Source organism: Falco naumanni, chromosome 2 (genome assembly GCF_017639655.2).
Source record: "Falco naumanni isolate bFalNau1 chromosome 2, bFalNau1.pat, whole genome shotgun sequence".
Classification (NCBI taxonomy): Eukaryota; Metazoa; Chordata; class Aves; order Falconiformes; family Falconidae; genus Falco; species Falco naumanni.
The window spans coordinates 67288455-67308738 of NC_054055.1; the positions used below are offsets into that span (position 1 = coordinate 67288455).

The window sequence follows — 20284 nt, forward strand, 5'->3', positions numbered from 1 at the left end:
GCGTAGTTGTTAGCAGAAAAATATTAGTAATATCAACTGTACTTGTTTTGGAGGTACTCCAGAAGCGTGACAGAATAATGCAAATAAATGCACGTGTGCAAAAACTAAACATAGGACTTGCCCTTATAAGCATACAAACTTAAATATAGCCATAGTAGCAAGTCTCTCTGAGCATAAAGGGAACCTGCTGTGATATGGGTTGTTTCCATAAAAATGCAGAAGGATTTAATTTAGTTGGTTACAATGAATCATCACATGGCTATCGGGAACAGATAAAACGGTACAAAGAAAGTGACAAGAAGTCAACAGTTCCTAATACTAAGATGTAATTTCTAATAAATATTTCATGTGAACTTCTTTGTACCCTAGATAGAAAAGACCAGACAAGGAAAGACCCTTTTCTGAAAAGCTCAAGTATTAGGCAGTCAAGTGACTTTTCAAGAAGTGATACAGGTTAAACAGATCGCATTCATTTTGAAAGAATTAGCAAATTAAGATTGTGGCAAGCTTAAGGTTAAAACCCGATACTTTCTGGAAGAAAGGCACTTAGTGGACACAGGACTGGATATTTTGCCAGTGAAATAGTTTGCTGTGCATTTAACTACCTTATTTTTCCAATAAGAAACATCTGTAAAATTTAGTTGAGCAGTCTAACACAAATGTAGTGCTGAGTGCTGGACTTAAAAAACATTAATTTTTAAATCTGATAGTTAACAGGTAAAAAGCTTTCAGAAATCTCAAATTCCCTGATCAGCTATTACTTCATTTTCATTGCTGAAACTTCTGAAGGCTCAAGAAAAACAGCAAATAATCCTTTTGGAAATTCCTTTAACTTTGTCCACAATTATGCCCTTTCTTTGGGAAGTATAATTATAGGCAACTACATGCCCAGCCCTTATAGATATTTGATTTTGTGTGAACTTATATCTATTTATCTGCAACCCATACTTTTCACGGAGCTCTGCCTCTTTTGCAACAGTCTCTTGCAGCATCTTATTGTGTCTTTCCAGCAGGGTGTCATGTTCAGACTGCAATGCCTGGAGTTCAGATGCATTTATCTGTGAATTATGCTGAGCGTCTTGCAGCTTAACTTTAAGTTGATCTATCACCATTTCCAACTGTTCTCTACGAAGAAAAACAAATAAGCAACATATATTTAAAAATAGTTATATTATTTCAAAACCTATATTATATCCACAACACTTTGGATAGCTGTTCCAAATTGCTTATTTATTAATTAAATCAATACAGCACTATGACCAATATAATCTTAGAAGCAACTGCAGCAGAAACAATTAGGAAAAGTTCTGATCCTGTTTCAATGTATGCACAAATAGGTTTATCATATTCTTCCTGAACTGCTGGCAATATAATTATTGGGGTAGAAAGTGTGACTGATACAATTTTCTACTTCCAGCTGGCAGGGGAACAGTATGAGACGCAGATGTGGCAAACAGTTTCTTCTTAGAAGTGGTGGAGGTTTTTTTGTTTGTTTTCTAAATGCACATCATTCAATGAGACTGAATACAGCAGACAAATGGCTGGAATAGATTTTAAGCAAAGCAATAGAAAGCAACATCAATCCCTAAACCCGGATAAACTGTCTTTGTCAAAAATAAATCAAAATTAGAAACACTAGGAGAAAAAAAGTCTTAAGTCACACACATTCTCCTTTTATACTTTCTGTATTAATATATACATACATCTCCACTATCTCATGAACTGTATATCTCATTAATCCTTAGAGTTGACACTTATAAATAATTTCTTTGAAAACGACATCATCTGTTTATTGCTCAATTACTTGTCCACTTTGTTTCCATGGTGACCCTCTTTCACAAAAACCTAACAAAACCAGAACTTAAAATTCTGCAAAAAAAGAGAGATAAAGAAATGGAACTCTTGCAGTTTGCTTCCTTCCAAGAAAGGAAAAGCTAAGATGTATTTAAAAACCCTCAAACCAACAATAAACCCCCAAGTACTCTAACAAAGCACAGGTCACCCTCTGGTGGATTTTCTGCCGCAATTGCATGCACTGTTCTAAGCTCTGCATATGAACTGACATCTTGCACATAAACACCCAGTCTGTCACCAAAGACAGCTACCAATAACTTATAAAAACGATACAAATTGATGATCTTTCTTCTGTTCAGATTGGCAGAGCCACAGTTAGATTACAGGCTGAGATAAAGTTTATGAAAATAAAGAGGGTTTGGTTTGATTTCTTTTTTTAAACCCAAAGTAACTGGGCAAGCAAACTGTCTCCCTTCTGGTATTTTCCTTATTGAAGTGAAGGGCTAAACAGTGGAACTCCCTTGTTGATCAGCAACTAGCAAAGGCAAGTTCAGTAACTCAAGCGTCAGTATTTTTCTGTATGTATATAAAAATTTTAGTTTTACCTTTCGTGTTTGGCTCCCTCAGATTCTGTCTGAGAAACAGATTTATTCTTTTGCTGTTTTAGAACATTATGAACACGAACTTTGTAGCTCTCAAATTCAGATGTAATAGATGCTTGTTCAGCCTATCACATAGAAAACAAACCCTTAGTAAGTTATGCTATTAACTATTGCTCCCTTATTTCTCTAACATGAAATGCATCTTACATTGAAAAAAAATTAAAGAACGACCTGTTGCATCTTCTTCTTTTAAATGGATAATTAAAATAGTGACTACCATAAAGATCATGTTTCTTTAGACTGTAACTGAATATCACAAAAAGAGAAAACTTAAAAAGAGAGACACTGATTTGCAACATCCCAGTATTAAAGAAAGAGTACTTGCAAATTCAAAAATTGCATTAACAGAGGTTCACAAGCAAGGGGTTCTATCAAACGGCTTTAAATGAAGGCAAAAGTGAAGGAAAAAAAAGGGATCATTCTGTTCTCCTTTTATGCTACCCAGGTGACAAAAATCTAGTATGCCTTGAAATTCTGCATGGTTTTGAGGAGTTAAATCCGTCTTGTAATGGATTTATATAAGCACAAGATACAATATTCTAGTTGATTGTTAGGGTGTTTGATCTGTCTTCTCCTCTAAATTCAGCTGATACACAAGTTTCTGTGGATGTACAGAAAATTACCTCACAACATAGTAGCTTCATCCTTGACTGTACACTATACAGCAAGAGTAATTCCTATTCTTCAAGTACTCATGTTGTATACACCTCCAAGAACACACAGGTGCAGTTTTTCATTCTTGGATATTAGGAAAAGCTCATGGATTCATTAGTAACCCTTGAGACGCTAAAACTAAAATGTTCTCATATCCAAGATGAGTATTTTGGAAATTTTTTCTTCAGCTGAACTGGTGAGTGGAATTCCACAGTGCTGACCCTGATAAGCCACTCCTCCAGCTTTTCTGGAGCCTGTAACATTAGTGGCCATTTTCTTTAAATTAATCCTTCTCTTTTCTTCATCAAACTATGTGAGCTAGAATATTCCTAAGTCCTCAGGTACACAGCCTTAAACGTCAGCATGACTTCTGCCTTCTAACCTACCATCTGTTTTTGTGTCCACCTTTCCTTTAGACAGAATTTTCCTTTGTTCATAACCTTGTGATAACATCTGTTTTCTAGATGTAGAGCACCTAAAGAGGAAGGCTAACCTTCCAACAGCTTCAAGCCATGCCATCATGGAAGATCTACACCCTTACGGGTTTCACAACATCAAGGAGCAAGCCACCATGAATAGGTACACAGTTATGAAGACCACATTTGTAATACCATGATCCATATCTACCAGTACAACTCAGGCAAGCTTCCTGTGGTAGCAGCAGCCACAAAGTTTGTCCATTTCAGTTCATCTTTTTAAAATGTAGACCTTTTTTTGAGATACTGCATTCAGCTGTTACTTATCTGCAGGATGCACGCCTATCAACAAAAGGGGCCATAGAGTAATCTCCACGAAGATAGTTTGAACATAACAGTCCTACTGTATTCTGAATCTGTCTGTCTCCAACGCAAAGTCTAGACTCCAGGAACATCTGACAGTGTCATATGGACAAAAACCTAGAAATAACAAAACCCTCAGTAATAGTGTCAGTTTCACACGTAGCTCAGCTGCCAATGAAGAAGCTGCACATATTAGCAGCACATTAAAAGGTGCTTGCAAGTATTTTTCACAGGTTTATTTTTTTTTGTTTAAAGTGGTATCTGCGTTAACTGGTTTTATATGGAGGAAACAGCATTTTTTTTGTTTGTTCTCCTCTTTTCTTTAAAGACATCTGTTCCCCGCAGTGTATACTTGCTGATTGTCTTAAATAAACTCTGACTACCACCACAAGGTTTTCCCTACTGGAAATACAGGAGCGCAGTCCAGATGTTCCACCAGTGATATATGACAACCAGGACAAGAGTCTGGCTTGCCCTCTATACCACCACTCAAATAGATTAAGCACTGGAGTAATTCCCAGTTCTTGACAGAAAAAAAGAGAAGAGGGAAAGATCTGCAAATACTTTTAGAGAAGCAGACAGAGTGCAGCAAATCTCCCTTTTAAAGCTTCTGACATTACTTCTTCCACTAGAGTACCTGGGCTGCTCTGCACTCTTCTTGCAGGGTTGCAATTTTTTGTTGGTAGGCATTCAACATACGCTGGTGTTGCTCCGAAGAAGTTCGCAGGTGTTCCTGAACTTTATGCTTTTCTGATGTTAGTACAGCCACTTGAATCTGAAAAAGTTAGTTCAACACTTCAGTCTGACTAATTTTTTCTTCCGTCTCCAAGGGATGTGCTACAGAGAACACAGGATTCTCCTACAGGCATTCCTGCACAGAACTGGTGAATATATAATTAAAATCCAATAAAAACAGAATAGAAAATAGACATGGGTTACCACATACCTCATTACAAAAATTATGATGTTTAAAGAGAGAATTCAAGATAAAACTACAGTGGTGGGGTGGCAGCATTTAAGAAAGCCAACCCCTCTCCCTTCACTTCCCTGCTAACTTTCATTATATTCAATTCCTATTCTGCCCAATCATCAACATTTATACAGATGGACAACACTTAAGATTTTTGCTGACAATGTTACATCCTTTTGTTTTTAAACTGAGCAACTTCCATTTCTGAAGAAAATATTTTAAACCATATCCCAGTTACAAGCTTCAAACTACACAGTCCTCTCTGGTGAAAAGGGAAAGAGGAACAAGAAAGGGTAAACCAGCACCAAACAGACAAAACTCATTTAAGAAAAAGAAACAGTATCCTTCTAGTAAAAACAACACCTTCTCATTCTTCAGCCTATATTCCATCTGCCCAGTGGAAATCAAACCCTTACTACTTAAATAAGAAACCTTATACTAACAAAGAAGTGAAGTTTCTTGCCTTATAGGCTTCCACTTGTTGTTGACTGGCTTCCAGTTCCCCTTGTAATGATGCCTGCAACATTAGATGGTCATTTTCCTGCACAATAAAATTATCTGGTTATTTAAAAACACCAAACCACAGCAACTTCATAATTCAGCTACCAGCTCATTTTTTTAAAGTTAGTTTAGAAATGGAATAGAGTCATTAACATCTGGACTTACAGCTTGTTTTGAATCTGCCAGTTCTTTCTTGGTTTTCACCAGGAGTTGTTTTATCTTGGCATTTCTTTCCTCATCCTGTTGCATAGTTAACTGAAGTGACTCTAATGCAGAAAATAGCAGTTACATGCAAATGAAACTCCCCCTCCTGTATTTCCTTAAAAATACTGGAAAATATTTAAGCAAATTCTGACAGCTTTTTCAAAATTTGCAAACACATATCCTACAGAAAATGCAGTATCCTATTTCCAAGTATCACAACTACCTTCAAACAAATGAAATTATTTTAAGACTTACACTCAAGGACTGGAAGAAATGGAATGTTTAACCACGTGCTAAGTAGTAAAGTTTTATAGTGTAGTAGAAAACCCCCATTAGTCACTGACTTTCAGAACTTACGAGTAACTTAACCAGGGAAAGAAACACAGCTTATTAGGCAGGCAGTTTGGCTTTTACTAGAGCAACACTAGATCAAGGGACTGATAACCTAGTAAAGTTTCATTTATGGAAAAGTAATTTTGACTATGTAACTGTTTAGCATTCCCTCTCACTCATCAGCCTGAGTTGTTGTTTCTGAATTGCATTTTCTACCATCACCAACTATACCATAGTTACTTGCTGTTTATAGTTTACTCACTTATTTCTTCCTGTAGGGTCTCTTGCTTCTGTTTCTGAATCCCTGTCTCTTGCTCAAGATCTTCTATTCTGTTGTCTTTATCAGTAATCTTCTGATTAAGTTCTTTTACTAGCCTTTCATAGTCAGCTATTTCCATATCCATCAGTGTACTTTTCTGAGCATCCTGCAAGTTACACACAATGAAGTTAAAGCTTACAATCTGCTTTGGCTGCTAAGAATTTATTTTTAAAAAAATTGTATTAAAAAGCTATATTGCCCATCTAACAAACATTTTGTAAATATCCATATTCACAAGTAACACCCATCCATAAAGTGTCCATGCCCTCAGTAAATAATCTGTTTTCAAACAAGAACCAGAAGCTTTGAAAAACCTGTTGCTAGTTCTACTAGTGTGTATTTTGCATATATGAGTTTCTATCATTTTTCAGTCCTTACAATAAGGGCAGCTTCTGAATAGCACACCATGCAAGTACTCCAGACATCCAAATTCTATTCCTATTTCTACTCATGAGAGGCCACATAACCCAAACAGGCTAAAACAAAGAAAGATAAAAAACCCCAAACCCAAAAGTATACATCAACTCTCTGAACACAAAACTGGTGTAAAAGCCCGCATTTTCCCTTTTACAAACCTTGGGCTTTAAAATCATCAGAACACAAAGGGAGGCATTCAAGACAGTAAGATGGGCCAAAATCTATATTAAACATTAACATGAACAGCAGCTCTACCTTTCTGGCCAACTCTAGCTCTTGCATGGTTTTCTGCAGATGTTTCTTTTCCTTCTGAAGTTGCATCTGAAGCTCCTCCATTTCTCGGAGAGCACCAGTATGTTCCTGAAATTCAAATACTTCTCAATTAAGCAGTCCAATTTCAGAACAGATGTCAGCATCTATTTACACTTACACACACACACTTAGGTTGTACAGAGACAACTGATTCATTTTTTAGGAAATCACTGGGAACCAAAGAAAAACCCAGATGATTATGAAGTGTTTTTCACATTCTGTAAGAATCCCCGATCTACTTGAAGTGAAAGCCTTGCAAAGTTCTTTCAATGAACAGACGAAGCCTTCAAAAAAGACCAAGTCAAATAACAAGAAGATAAAGTATGGAACTTGTTCTATAAAACCACAGTTTACAAAGGTCTAACAGAAGTCAAATCCAGTGAAATAATGCTTAAGCCCATTTGCCATCTCTACAGAGTACTACCTTTGTTTTCTGTTCTTTTAGAAGCTTTTCAGCTTCTAGTTCTTTGTCAGCCTTTGCCTTGGCTCTTTGCATCTCCAGTATCTGAGTTTCCAGCATCTTAGAATTACATTGCAGTGTTTCAACACGAGCCAGAAGGTCTTCATTAGCAGAGTGTAACTGATCATGCTGAAATGATCATAATGGAAAGATAAAAACATAAGCTGAATTTGCATGCATCTTTGACTGGTAAGATATTGTCTCTATTTAAAAAACAAACACTGATTTCTATGCAACTCCCTTGAAACAGCACCGCTACAGATGAGCCTTGTCCATCTTAATTGTTTTAAACCAGATTAAGAAACAGGCTAAATTAAAGTCACCAGCACAATTTGATTATTTTGGTCAGAGTTCATTTGCCCAGCTTTCTGTAAGACACTAGAATGACAATAAATCTGAAAAAATACCCCAACGTTTATGCTTTCTGCAAGAATCACCTTCCTCCCACAATAATATGCAACGTTCGAGTACTTATTGCCCCACTTCACATACAGTTGTCTTTATAAATAAATGGTCATACCATTAATTCCTAAAAAAGTTTTAACTGCAGCATCATCAAGTCTTCAATGAATCGTATCAGTACATAGTAAGAATGTCTCCTGTATCTGGCCTATTTTTGAAATTATTTTAACAGATTTAATTCAGACATCTTCAGTGTTTTATCTCAGTCTCTATTATGCAGATTAAGAATAAAGTATAAATGAAAGAAGCTGCCAATTACCTAAAGAGTGTTTTCATTTACAAAATACTTCATAACAAACTTGAAAAATTCAATACCCGCATAATCATAAAAATATATGCTTCTGTTTGTTATTTCTTCCTAAACTATTCAATACTGGCTTTTGTTTATAAGAAAATGGTGGCCTAGGTGGATCTTCAGTGTAACTACATACGGGGTCTGGGAGTTTAAATCATAAATTCCATTTAAATCCTAAACCCCACTGCAGTTAGCTTTGCAAAAATATGTCTCAGCTGCTTAATTACCATCTTAGAATCTTCTAAATGCCACTACAGTAGTCTACAATGCATCCTAAAATCTGATCCTTGTGAAAGATGCAAAAGCCCATAATTTAGTAAGTTTGAACACTGTTGATTAAATAACAAAAGAAATTTTGTCTAAGAAACAGAAAAAACTCAAATCTAACAGTTAAAGGCTACTGTACTTCATGAGAACTGTATGTGTGAAATTGCGAGAAATAGTGCAAGTTTGGTTTTGTATCTGGAATATCCAGCAGAATCGTATGTCCAAACCAAGCCAGAGGTGATCACCTGCTCTTTTCTGTGAGTTAACCTAGGGTAAATTAAATTCTTTCTATTGAGAAAGCCAGCTGTTCTATATATATTTAATTTTATCACAGTACAGATGAAGGTATTAAAAGTTAGGGGAAAAAAAAACCCAAAATCACAAAAATCCTCCTGAATTTCATGTCACCATCCCAAATGCACTTAGATTAGGAAACTATATACAGTAACAAGCAGATGAGTAACATTTGGACTCAATAGGCAAAATAATTTTTACTGTAATTACCAACAGATCAGACACACATACATTACTGACCTGCTGGGATGACACCTGTAGCTGTCTTGTGAGGTCATCTATCTGACGTTCAAGACTATTCGCTCTGCTTTTTTCAGAATCCAGCTGTTCTCCTTGCTTATCATATTCCATCAAAAGATTCTTAACACATCCAAACACAAACCCGTCATTTTTTACAATAGACATTCAATAAGCACATTCTATACCTCAGACACTTACTCTCCTAGTATTTCAGCATATGAGTTATCTTATTGCAACCTCAGAATTGCCAGAATGAAATCAAAGCTATTGTTCCGTTACAGGCTTTGGGAGAAACCTTTTTCAGTTCATGAAGTCCTAGAATAATTTGGGTTGGAAGAGACTTCAGGAGTTCTACATTCAACCTCCCACTTAAAGCAGGATCAGCAACGAGATCAGATCGTGATCCTTGAATTTTTTTTCAAAACTGTAATTTTTGTCCGCAGCCCCACGGTCCCCAGCTTGTACCACGGAGTTACTCTCTCCCACACAAAGAAATCAGCATCTGTCTTTGCTGAACTTCAGAAGGCTTCTGTCAGCCCACCCCTCAAACCTGTCTATGTCTCTCTGAATGGAAGCCCTGCCCTCAAGTCTATTGACCATTCCCAATCAGGAATAATCTGAGAACTTGATGAAGGTGTACTCCATGATTTTCTCTAGGTAACTGCTTAATTTTTACAGGACAGGCCCCAGCATAGTCCCCTTTGTTACTGGCATCTAGTACCAGCCATTAATCACTGCTACTCTGAGCCAAGCCACGCAACCAGGTTTTTTTTATTTTTTTAAGTTTTTTACCCGTTTAGATTGTAATGTCCTAGCATGAATGAGAGAGTACTGTGAGACAACATCAAAAGCCTTCCTAACGTCAAGTGACATGCACTGTTCTCCTCTCATCCGCACCTCCAACCGTTTTATCATGGCAGCCAATCAAATTAAACAGACACAATTTATTCTTGGTGAATCGATGCTGACTGTCCCCAGCCACCAGCTTCTGATTCACATGCTGAGACATGCTCCAGGAGGACTCACTACCAGGGAATTGTTAGTTTATGCCTTCACCACTTAAGGACTTTCCAACTGATCCGCAATTTAATGTACTTCAAAGAATTCATAAGGATTTATGCTTTCCCTCAGCAACACGTTGTTTGATAAGCATGATGCTAAATTCAAAAGGTTTTAAAATACCATCCAGTAGAAAAGAAGTGCCTTATTTCCTTCTGACAGCAGCTGCACAGTTCCATTACTAGAACCTTACACCTCTTGATTTGGGTACTCAACTGCACTGACACAATTTCTTTTGCCAAACTTTGGCAAGTAAATAGCAATACATATCTAGGCTAGGCTTCAAAAGCCAAGTATTTTCTGACAGTTAACTGTCTCATAAACACAGTACTATTCTTACCTTATAGCTTTCAGCTCCTTGAATGACATCTTTCATTGAAGCAGACAACTGATCTTTTTCTGATCGAACCAACTCCAACTCTTCTTTCAGAGTCTGCGTCTTATTAGAAAGAATTGTGTGTCATTAAAACAGAACGTCACATGCAGAATATTCCATATATTAGCAAGCAGTTAGGGTACCTCTCTTCGGCTGGCATCCAATTCTTTCTTTGCTTTCACAGCAACAACCTTAATTTTATTTAGCTTCTCTCCTTTTTCTGCAGATTCTTTTTCCAGTCTTCCTAAAATAAGTAAGAAAGTGAAAAAATATGCCTCACCTCTCCCCCAAGAACTGAAATGCATTTCAATTAGAACACAAATACAAGCATGACTGTAAAAGAAAACAAAACAGAAAGCAGGGGGAGACTTTAAAATGTTTCATTCAATTAAGCATTTAAATTTTATGTGAAGCTAAAACATCCAGCCACACAGACGGCTTAGGGTCAATCCTTCCCTGTTTCAGAGGCTTCCATCACAGTTAACAGCCATATTCCTGTCTACTCCTACATACAGTTCTAACAACTCAAAACCACTTTCCTTCTAATGTGTTGGGATAACTGCAATAAGGTAATAGTAGTTTTGGCAAAATGTTGTTTTCCTCTCCTCTTGGCAGTCTTAGGGATTCTTATTGACACAATTTTTCCCATATTTAAAAAAAATAAAGATGAAATCCACTACAAATGTACACAGGAAGAAAAAAAGCTTAAAAAATATCAAATGATAACCAACTTAAGATGTATTCTAAATCCCTAATGGAAGGAATATTGTAGGAAGCTGCATTGGCATCTACTTCCCCACCTTCCCTGGCTTGCAGGAAATACAGGAAAACTATGAAGTGAAAGAAAAACTAACAACTACAAAAACCCAAACTGTTTACGTAAAAGAGAACAGCAAGAAAGATACCAATTTTTTCTTGAAGCTCTGCTACTGCAGACTGTTGATGAGCTTTCGCAGTCTCTGCCTCCATCAAATTCTGTATTATAAACAAAGATACAAGTAGTATTACAAAAAATTATTTGTGATATCTGGTTTTCCCCTAAGAAGCCATCAGAAGTTTCAGCTACAGCTGGACTGTGTCTACTTCTTACTACCAAGAAAGTCCTTACATGCAATTTCGTAACCCTCTGGTAACTGGAAAACATACTTATGTTGAAAAGAAAACATTCCAACCTTTTAACAGCTGCTTTCCATCCTGCCCGAGGACAAAAGACGGGAGACCATTAATTCTACAGCTGTCGGTTTTACATAATTACCAGTTCCCAGGACCTGAAGTTAGGAGTAGTTAATGCAGATCAAGCAGTATTTTTGTTTGAGATGGAGCCATAGAAAATCAAGAGGTAAAAGATTATGAGGTCAGTTAGTCCATCTAGTTAAATGATCACTTTGAGGGGTATTGGTAGGAAGAGAGGTTCAAGTACAAGCAACTTTTGTCAAAATAGCATTATGATTGGGTTTGTTTCATTGTTTCTTTCGGGGGGGGGGGGCCAGGGAGGCGATTTTATGGTGCTAGGAGACTCAGAATCATGAGCTTTCTAGCAGGGAAACTCACTTTCAGGCCAAGGGAGAAAGAAAAAAAAAGAAAAAGAAACAAAGAGAGAGTTGAAAGTATTTTTTGAACCTTAATTCTGAAGACTTTAGAGGTTTAGACTGTATACTTCAATAACAAAATATAACCTTTAGAGAACTCAGTTCGTCTTTCACATTTCTAAGTTCAGTTTCCTTTTGTTCCAGAATGAAATTTAAGTCATCTTGTTTTTCTGATCCTTTTTGCTGTTCTTGTATTTGACTTTCACAAAAAGCAAGTTTTTGAGTGATCTCTTCAATATTAGCTAGAAGATCTTGATTTTCAGTCCTTGCTTTTTCACTGGCATTCTTCAGCTCCTGGATATCCTGTTGAAGTGCTGCTTTTTCAGACAACACTCCTTCCAATTCTTCTCTCAAGAGATCCTTTTCTTTTTCAAAATCCTCAATCAGGGATCTATGTTCTGTATATTGAGCTGCATTTTCTTCTTCCAGTCTCCCAACTTCCCGCTGCAGATGAAGAACTTCTTCCTCATACTGTTTAGCAAGGCACTGCTCTTCTTTAGTTTTTGACAAGTACTCATTTGCAATTTCTAACAAGTTAAGAGAATCATGCTCTTCGTTAGAATCTGAAACACTGGAACCCACTTGCTCAAGTAAACGGTACAGCTGGGTTCTTATAAGAGATCTGTGTGCTTGTTCACTTTCAAGTAATGTTGATAAATGGTCTTTTTCTGCATTCAACATTTGCAGTTTCTTTTCTAAGTTTTCAGACTGTTCTTTCAACACTAGCCAACCATCTTTTTCAGAGGTAATCTTTGCCAGCTCTTCACTTAATTCACCTTTTTCCTGAATTATTTTCTTATTTTTCTCATGAAGAGTATAAACTTCACGTGAAAGGTTCTCTCTTTCATGCAACAGGGATACAACCTGGTTTTCCAGTTGCTCTAGCATTTGTGCATTTTCACTCTTCCTAGTTAAAGCTTCATTCAGTCTCTCTGTTAATTCCTCCACTTTTTTCTTCAGGTCGCTATTGTACTGGTTAACAACATCCACTTCTTTCTGAAGTTCCTGATTTTTTCCTTGTTCTTGCTTGCACCTTTCCTGAAGGGTTTCTCTGTCTTCACCCAAGCATTTTACTTCATTTAAAATACCCTTGTTTTGATCAGTAAGAACAATGATCTTCTCTTCCAGTTCTTTTATAGCAGTCTCTTTTTGGTTGATGTAGCTTGTTATTGTGTTATTCTCCTCCTGAAGACTAACAATTTTACACTGAAGTTCTTCTACCTCTGGCTGATTAGATGACAGTTTTTCTATTTCTTCCCGGAGGCGATTCACAGTTTCAAGAAGAACATCTTTTTCATTGAAAGCAGCCCGGAGTTTCTGTTGCAGTTCACTGACATCAGAAGCTTGCTGTTGTCTCATTGATTCAAACTCCTGGCTGATCTTTCCAGCAGATTCCCCTAGCTCAGTCTGTAGAGTTTCCATTGTTTCTCTCAGGCTGTTGTAATTGGACACTGCTTCTTCCTTCTCCTGAGTTAGCTTTTCAAGCTGTTCTCTTAGTTCCTGTGTTTCAAAAACTAATGCCATCTTTTCTTTTTCAGACCCAGATAATAAAGTTTCATTTAGTTCAGAAATGTCTCTCTTATGTTGCTCTTTTAGAGTTTGAGTCTCTAGCTTATGCTCTTTTACAACAGCTTCACAGTGCTGTCTTGCTGCTTGAAGCTCCAACTTTAGTTTTTCAATTACACAACAGTAATCTTCTTTAGTAAGCTGCAATTCATTTATCTTAAAGTCCAAGTCTTCCCGCTCATGAAAGTACTCATCCTTTATGCGATGGATTTCCTCTTCCAGTTCCAGTTTAACGTTACTCATGTATGTTAACTCATCTTTTAATATACTGTGTTGGGACTGGAGCTCTTCTAAACTATTCTCCAGGTGCCTAACCTTTTCTTCCATTTTTGCTTCTACACAAGGTTCTTCTTGAGTATCTACAATATCTATCTTGTTATCTACGTTTTTATTTAAGACTTCTCTCAGCTGCTCCAAGTCATACTCATGCTGGTCAGCAAGAGCAGACGTTTCATCCTTTGCTTTTTTCTCTCTTCTTAGGCTCTCCTCTGCTAAACTGTGCTGTAACTGATCTATCTGATTTTGCTTTTCTTCATTTTCTTTAGATGATATTTCAATCTGATGCATCAACTCTGACACCTCTTCCTGATGGGCAATTTTTAATTTTTTAAGCTCTTCATTCAGATTTTTGATTTTGTTATGGTAACACTGAGAGCTGCTTTTAATAGTTTCTTGCAGATTTGTCACTTCTTTGTTTTTGTCTTCATTCACAGTTTCCAATTGCTTGCTCAAACACAAAATTTGCTCCTCATAAGTAGATTTAATTCTTTGGACATCATCTTGTAATCTTTTAACTTCTTTTTGACTATCACTATGACAGTTGATCTGTTCTACCAGCCCCATTTGTTTCTTCACTTGTTCCTCTAATTCCATTTTCAGCTTTGTTATGTCCTCATTGTGTTTACTTTGTGCATTTTCTAATTCACTCTTCAGAGCTTCTATTTCTTTCAGAGAGTCAAGACTTGATTGCTCCAGTTGCTTCTGCAATTCTTCTGTCTTAGCCACTGCAGCCTAAACAAACAAAAAAGTTATTAAATACGGTAATTTAGCACACAGAATTTCCAAATAAAATTGTTTGCAATAATTAATTAGAAGATTTAGGAGTTTTTAGATTTTAAAATTGCTATCGTTTTAAAATATCTGCCTATATTAGGACAACTCAATTCAGAAGACACCGCAGAGAGTACAAAAATGTTTGCAGAATGAGAAAGGAAAACTAAGTCTTAAATCATGTTTACCAGCATAATTTCACAAAATGGTCAGGATAGAGTTCAACTTTAACAACTATTCTGGTAATGTATTAATGACCAAATTACTTTAGGCACATCAAAATCAAGTATCTGGAATATAACTATTAATCAATTGCAAGCAATTCGCTCTCTATTATTAACCGAGATCAGTGACAAAATATAGATGTCTTGGTTGATAGGCTACTTCCTATGAATATCTGAATGTAAACCTCCTATTTCCTATGAAAACCCAATGCTGATTGATTGAAGCCATCACATATGTTAGGCCACTAATGCACAGACTAAATTCTTTTTGAACAGCTGTGGATCCAACTAGTGCATTTAGAGTCCTATAAAAATTATAAATTAAGGGGTACAGAGAAAATATGCTTTAACATATGAAGTATTTAGAATTTTTTTAAGGTAAACCAGAACACAGGTAAGTGAAGAAAAAAGATTACAACGGAAGTAAAATACACAACAAGCAAAACTAGAAAATAAACATATTTCTGAAATATTTCACTAATGTTCTATTGCTCGTTTTAGTACCTCTGCTTCTTGCTTTCTTTGAATATTTTCCTTTTTCAGAGCTACACACTGCTGCTGACTTTCAGCTTTTTCCAGAAGTACAACATCCAGTCTTTCTGTGAGAGCCTAATTTTAAGGGAGAAAGATCACTGAAAAAAGGGTTACATAACAATGGAAGCCTGAAGAATTTTTGCAAACCATATGAACTCATGCATTAGTCATGACTTTTTTTGTCAATTAAACAGATTAGTCTGATTTTTTAAATTAATTTCAGCCCAAACATGACAGACATAGAATAGACTAAAACAACAACATCAAATAATAGGTTCTGTTCAAAATTGTATTTCTGATCAGCTAATTTATTATCACGAGGTAGGGGGTGGGGGAGAGCTTCCCTTCCACAGAAAAGAAACCTCCATCCAAATTATTAAGAAAGAAATTCTGAGTTGATAAATTCCTCCTCACTACCATTTTTCACTTTCATATGCTGTCTATGACCCTTACTTTGTGAAAAACAAATGTTCTTGTGAATTTTAAAAAAAATGCAGTTATCTTCCTAAAAGTATTTCCTGTGACATGCAACTTTAATTTTGTGTGTTTCTGATCTCATCAAATGACTGTCTCTGAAGTTTTCTAAATGGCTGAAGTCTTTCCACAGTGGTCATTCTAAAATAAACAAAAGCCTGTCTAACCAGCTACACGAGGAAAAAGTCTTGCTGAGGAAATTGTATGTTCTGTACTGTTCCTCACAGAGCCAACAGTGTTTTCTGAAAAAGGAGAGTAAGGATATGGGGAGAGGAGGAAAATAAAATGATGGTTTTGGACTTGTCTTGAATTCCCAAAAATTGATTAAATTCAATTTGAGTAACAGTTTCAAAGCTGTTTACTATTTGCCAAATTATTTCTGTAACCTATTTCAGCTAACATTATGTAATTAATTAGAAATCCATTATTTATTCCTACCTGAATAATATCATCAGCTCCTCCAGTAGCTGCTTTAGATCTGAGTTCTTCAATCTCTTTCTCTAGTTCTTAAAAAAGTAGTTTCACAGTGTGAATTGATGCTCAATCACAGTAGCAAATTACTAGCAAACCTAGCAAAACTAACCACACTCATTCAAACCAGAGATGTCTTTTACTTCATTAGTTTTTGTTTGTTACTGAGTGACAGAAGGGGCTAACTGGAAGAGAACAAACACTCAGTACTAATTCTCCAGTCCTGACATTTAGCATGGTTTCCTGAGGAAGCAAAGCTTCCTCGTTGGGGCAGAGGGACAAGAGATAGGAATTCTTTTGATGATCGTCTTACCTTCTACTTCACGATCAATTTAAGCCAGAGAAAAAATATTCAGTTCCTATCGGTTCTCTAAAAATAGGCAGCAGGTAGAAGAACAAGACTTTATGAATAACCCCACTAAGGAAAAGCCTAGTATAGCCCACCCCATCCTTATTATTTCGCTGGGCAGCTACAAGCAGTCAGCATAACTGTAACTCCAAACAACGGCAAGTGACACCAGTCCAAGTAGTGGGCCACTGGAGGAAAAGGGACAGCACATGAGAGCACAGACTTACACCGGATATTTTTAGGTGGTCAACACAAAATTTTGTTTAGTATATTTTACAATTTCTTGTTAAAGAAGCAAATGATCAAACATAAAGTAGATATTTATTTCAAAGAAGCCACTGTACTCTACAACTGCACTAATTATGCAAAACATGCATCAGAGACATTTCCCTTCGCATCTGCTTCCTGAAAAGCAACACGTATCCTGCAGCTGATAAGGGGAACAATTACAAGTCCCACTTTAACTCTTACACAAACTACATTGATCCATCATGCCATACTGCCAGATCAAAATTAATTTAACACCCAACAAAAGCAATGCTTCTTTTTCTTCCCTTCCTTGTTCGAAGGACTTCAGTCCTTACCCTCCCACAAAAAACAGTGAAATTGCAGGAAAAAAATCCAGGATACTTGCCTAGAATTTAAATATACCTAGCAAAAATACGCAGTGATAGTACCAAGCATTAACACAGAAATTGTTCTCTTTCCAGTAAAGTACCTGTACATCTTAACTTCACTTTCTGTAAAAGCATCACTTGTTTTTTTGCAAACTTGATGACATATTCTTTGGGCAATGTGTCCAGCTGTAAAAAAAGTACATATTAGAGAACCAGACTCCTCTAACGCAGAGGTAAACTGAAAACAGAGAATTTTAGCATCCAGCTTCCAAGAAGTCAAATTTTAGGGCAAGAAATGGTCTTACCACACATTTGCATGAAAACTAACAGTCAAAGTTACTGCTGTTCTGTTATCCAACTCTGTTATTTCAAGTCCAATAACAGAAGCTACTCCTAATTCTGTACTTCTCCAAAATCATTCTAGAGCACACAACTGGGCAGCATCAGTTAGACGGAAAGCTCAGGAAGGGTTACAATTCAGTAATATAATATGAAGTGTTTTGAAAATAGCATGCTGACCTAACATTGATATTGCATATGTTGGAAGTAAAATTAAATAAAGAAGTCTGTGCTTTTTATGAACCAAACTGCTGCCAAAACTGGCTGCTACTAATATTTTATCTCATATTATAACAGGAAGCAAACTTGTAAGTAAGAGATTCCCCCGCCCCCCCCCCCCCCCCCCCCCAGTTTCCAAAAAACCTTAGCATTAGTTTATAAATCAAGTTTTCAAGAAGTCTAAAAGACAGGAAACTCTTTAAAAATACCTTTATGTCTTCCTATTAGTCACAACTTGCATGCCAAGCCGTAACCCTTTCGACTACTGCTATGCAAATAAATGGGGTCTGTGAAGACTGATTACCTTTGATTTGCCTGATACTGGCGTGACAGAAGACGCCACCATCTCCTGCCCAGCATCTTGCACCTACAACAAGATAAAGCACAACATGTGGTAACTGAACTTTTAAATTTAACACTATCAAAGGAACTAACTGCAAGCCTGCAAACACTGAGAGTAACTGAATACAGTGAGAGCTCAAGGAGAAAAAAAAAAAAAGTAAAAAACTATTTGCAGGACTAGTCAGAAGGATAACTGAAAAAGACTGTGAGTGGTCTATTGTGATTTGTACAATACAATAGAATAGAAAACTCCAGGTTTCAGGAGTATTACTGAACTGATATCCAGAGCTGATACGCTACTTAAAAATTATTTCATTTACAAGAGGTTACAAAGGTGCAAATCACTATCTTGTTCTTAAAAAGACTAATTTAAAAAAGCATGAACAAAAAAATCCCTGTAGCGGATTAGCTATTAAATCAAACTTTGGGAACTTCTGAGCCATATGTACCCCTCAATTTTTTTTTTTCTTTCTTTCTTAAACACACTGGTTATCGCTAAAATTGTTGGCCGAACAAATATATTTGAAAAGACTGTAAAGCTAGGAATAACCCTCCCCCTACCCATTCACTCTTTTTCTTTGTTTGTTTTTGTTTTGTTTTTCAAACACATTAGTTAGTACTAGAAATGCTGGCCTGACAAACATATTTGAAAAGGCTTTGGAAATTCTGGGCTCCCTATTCCTAACATACATATATAATGCCTTCTACTTTAAACTTCCACAGATCTAACCTGGGAGACTCTATGTTACTTTACAGTGGTTTGTATGAGAGATGCTTACCTATACTCCAGAACATGAAAAAACCTACATAACTAAGATGGGGCAAAGGAAAATGGAACAGACAATTCCAATATATTAAAGGCAGTATTTCCAAGCCTTGACCTTTACGCTGCTTTATCCTTCTTACTATCATGCATGCACATATAAAGTGAAGGGGTGTATATATATTTGTATTTTTATGTATCTACGCATTTGTGTGTGTGTATATGTATACACACGTATCTTCACTTTTCTTTTGCTACTCTGTTCTGACAAAAATTCCCTCTTCTATTAGAAACTATGGAAAAAACAACCTGTATCTAAACACTACTAAAATAAAGAATTACTAATAACTTACAGAGAACAGCTGATACAGATAATAAGGGAAGTCATCCTTAAAAATATGAGTTCAAGTACAGACCAAGGTCAAAGGCAGTTACAGTTATCTCTCTGTCTGTATCACATGAGCTAGAGGCTTCTTTTAAAAGAAGGCAAAAGCAAACTTATCAAAAAATAACATGCCTGTTAAACAAAACACAGCACTAAAAAAACAACTAAAAGTTTACGTTTCACATTTCCTTGGTGCACAAAACTTTGCCAACATTTACATTCTTAATATTTCAGCATTGCAATTAGCAAAATGCTGTTACCACAAGCAGTATGCTTACAGAGTATAATTAAATTCAGCAAATTGTATGTACTGTTTAGAAAACAATAGCACATGTCTCTCCACACTACAGTAAGGTCAGATGAATCTACATATTACTTTTACTCTCCTTTAAGCTAACAGGCACAGAAGCAGAACCATGTATCACGTAAGACAATACATCCAGTTTTGCAGTTCTGGTAGCAGAAATCAGAAGCAGCTTGTGTAGAGCTTGTTCACCCGCTTGGATCAGAAGCGCAAGGAAGATGAGTCACTGAAAAAACCTAAACTTTTTATTGATCAGGTGTATCTGAGCCTGTGAGCCAGCAGACAGTAAATACACTTCTAAGCACAACCCTGAATCCTGCAAGGATTCTCGAATTTCTATTCCACCATTCTGAAACCCGGGTATGCTGCCTTACCTTACTGATATATTTTAATGTAAAGCCTCCTTTATCTACACTAAGGTGTTTTCAAGCCACAGTTTAGCATATTCTGTGTATTTTAATTGCTATCTACTCCTTACTTTTGCAATGGCTTAACAGAACCTTAGAAAGCTTAAGTGATGTATAAATGCAATATATTAGGCTCTGATGCCAACCGCAGCAGCAGTGACCATTACGAACAGCAATTTTCTGAGCTGAGTGCAACTTCCAGACATCGCCAATTCTAACCATACCGGGTCACATCAAAACATGTTCTGAGTCC

General features: G+C 36.5%; 1 protein-coding gene across 2 annotated transcripts in view; it reads right to left on the reverse strand.

The window, feature by feature from the left end:
* The window catches only part of GCC2 (GRIP and coiled-coil domain containing 2), a 28481-nt gene that overhangs the window by 7282 nt on the left and 915 nt on the right, over positions 1-20284 (reverse strand). For both annotated transcript variants that reach the window (XM_040584643.1, XM_040584644.1), the window contains exons 2-18: positions 18135-18197; positions 17374-17458; positions 16274-16341; positions 15332-15436; positions 12075-14564; positions 11304-11373; positions 10542-10642; positions 10363-10461; positions 8964-9083; positions 7370-7534; positions 6889-6993; positions 6160-6322; positions 5526-5626; positions 5323-5400; positions 4527-4664; positions 2400-2521; positions 949-1125 (exon numbers count right to left, since the gene is read on the reverse strand). In XM_040584643.1, coding sequence (XP_040440577.1) covers positions 949-1125; positions 2400-2521; positions 4527-4664; positions 5323-5400; positions 5526-5626; positions 6160-6322; positions 6889-6993; positions 7370-7534; positions 8964-9083; positions 10363-10461; positions 10542-10642; positions 11304-11373; positions 12075-14564; positions 15332-15436; positions 16274-16341; positions 17374-17458; positions 18135-18197 — 4250 coding nt within the window. The remainder of the gene's footprint in view (positions 1-948; positions 1126-2399; positions 2522-4526; positions 4665-5322; positions 5401-5525; positions 5627-6159; positions 6323-6888; positions 6994-7369; positions 7535-8963; positions 9084-10362; positions 10462-10541; positions 10643-11303; positions 11374-12074; positions 14565-15331; positions 15437-16273; positions 16342-17373; positions 17459-18134; positions 18198-20284) is intronic.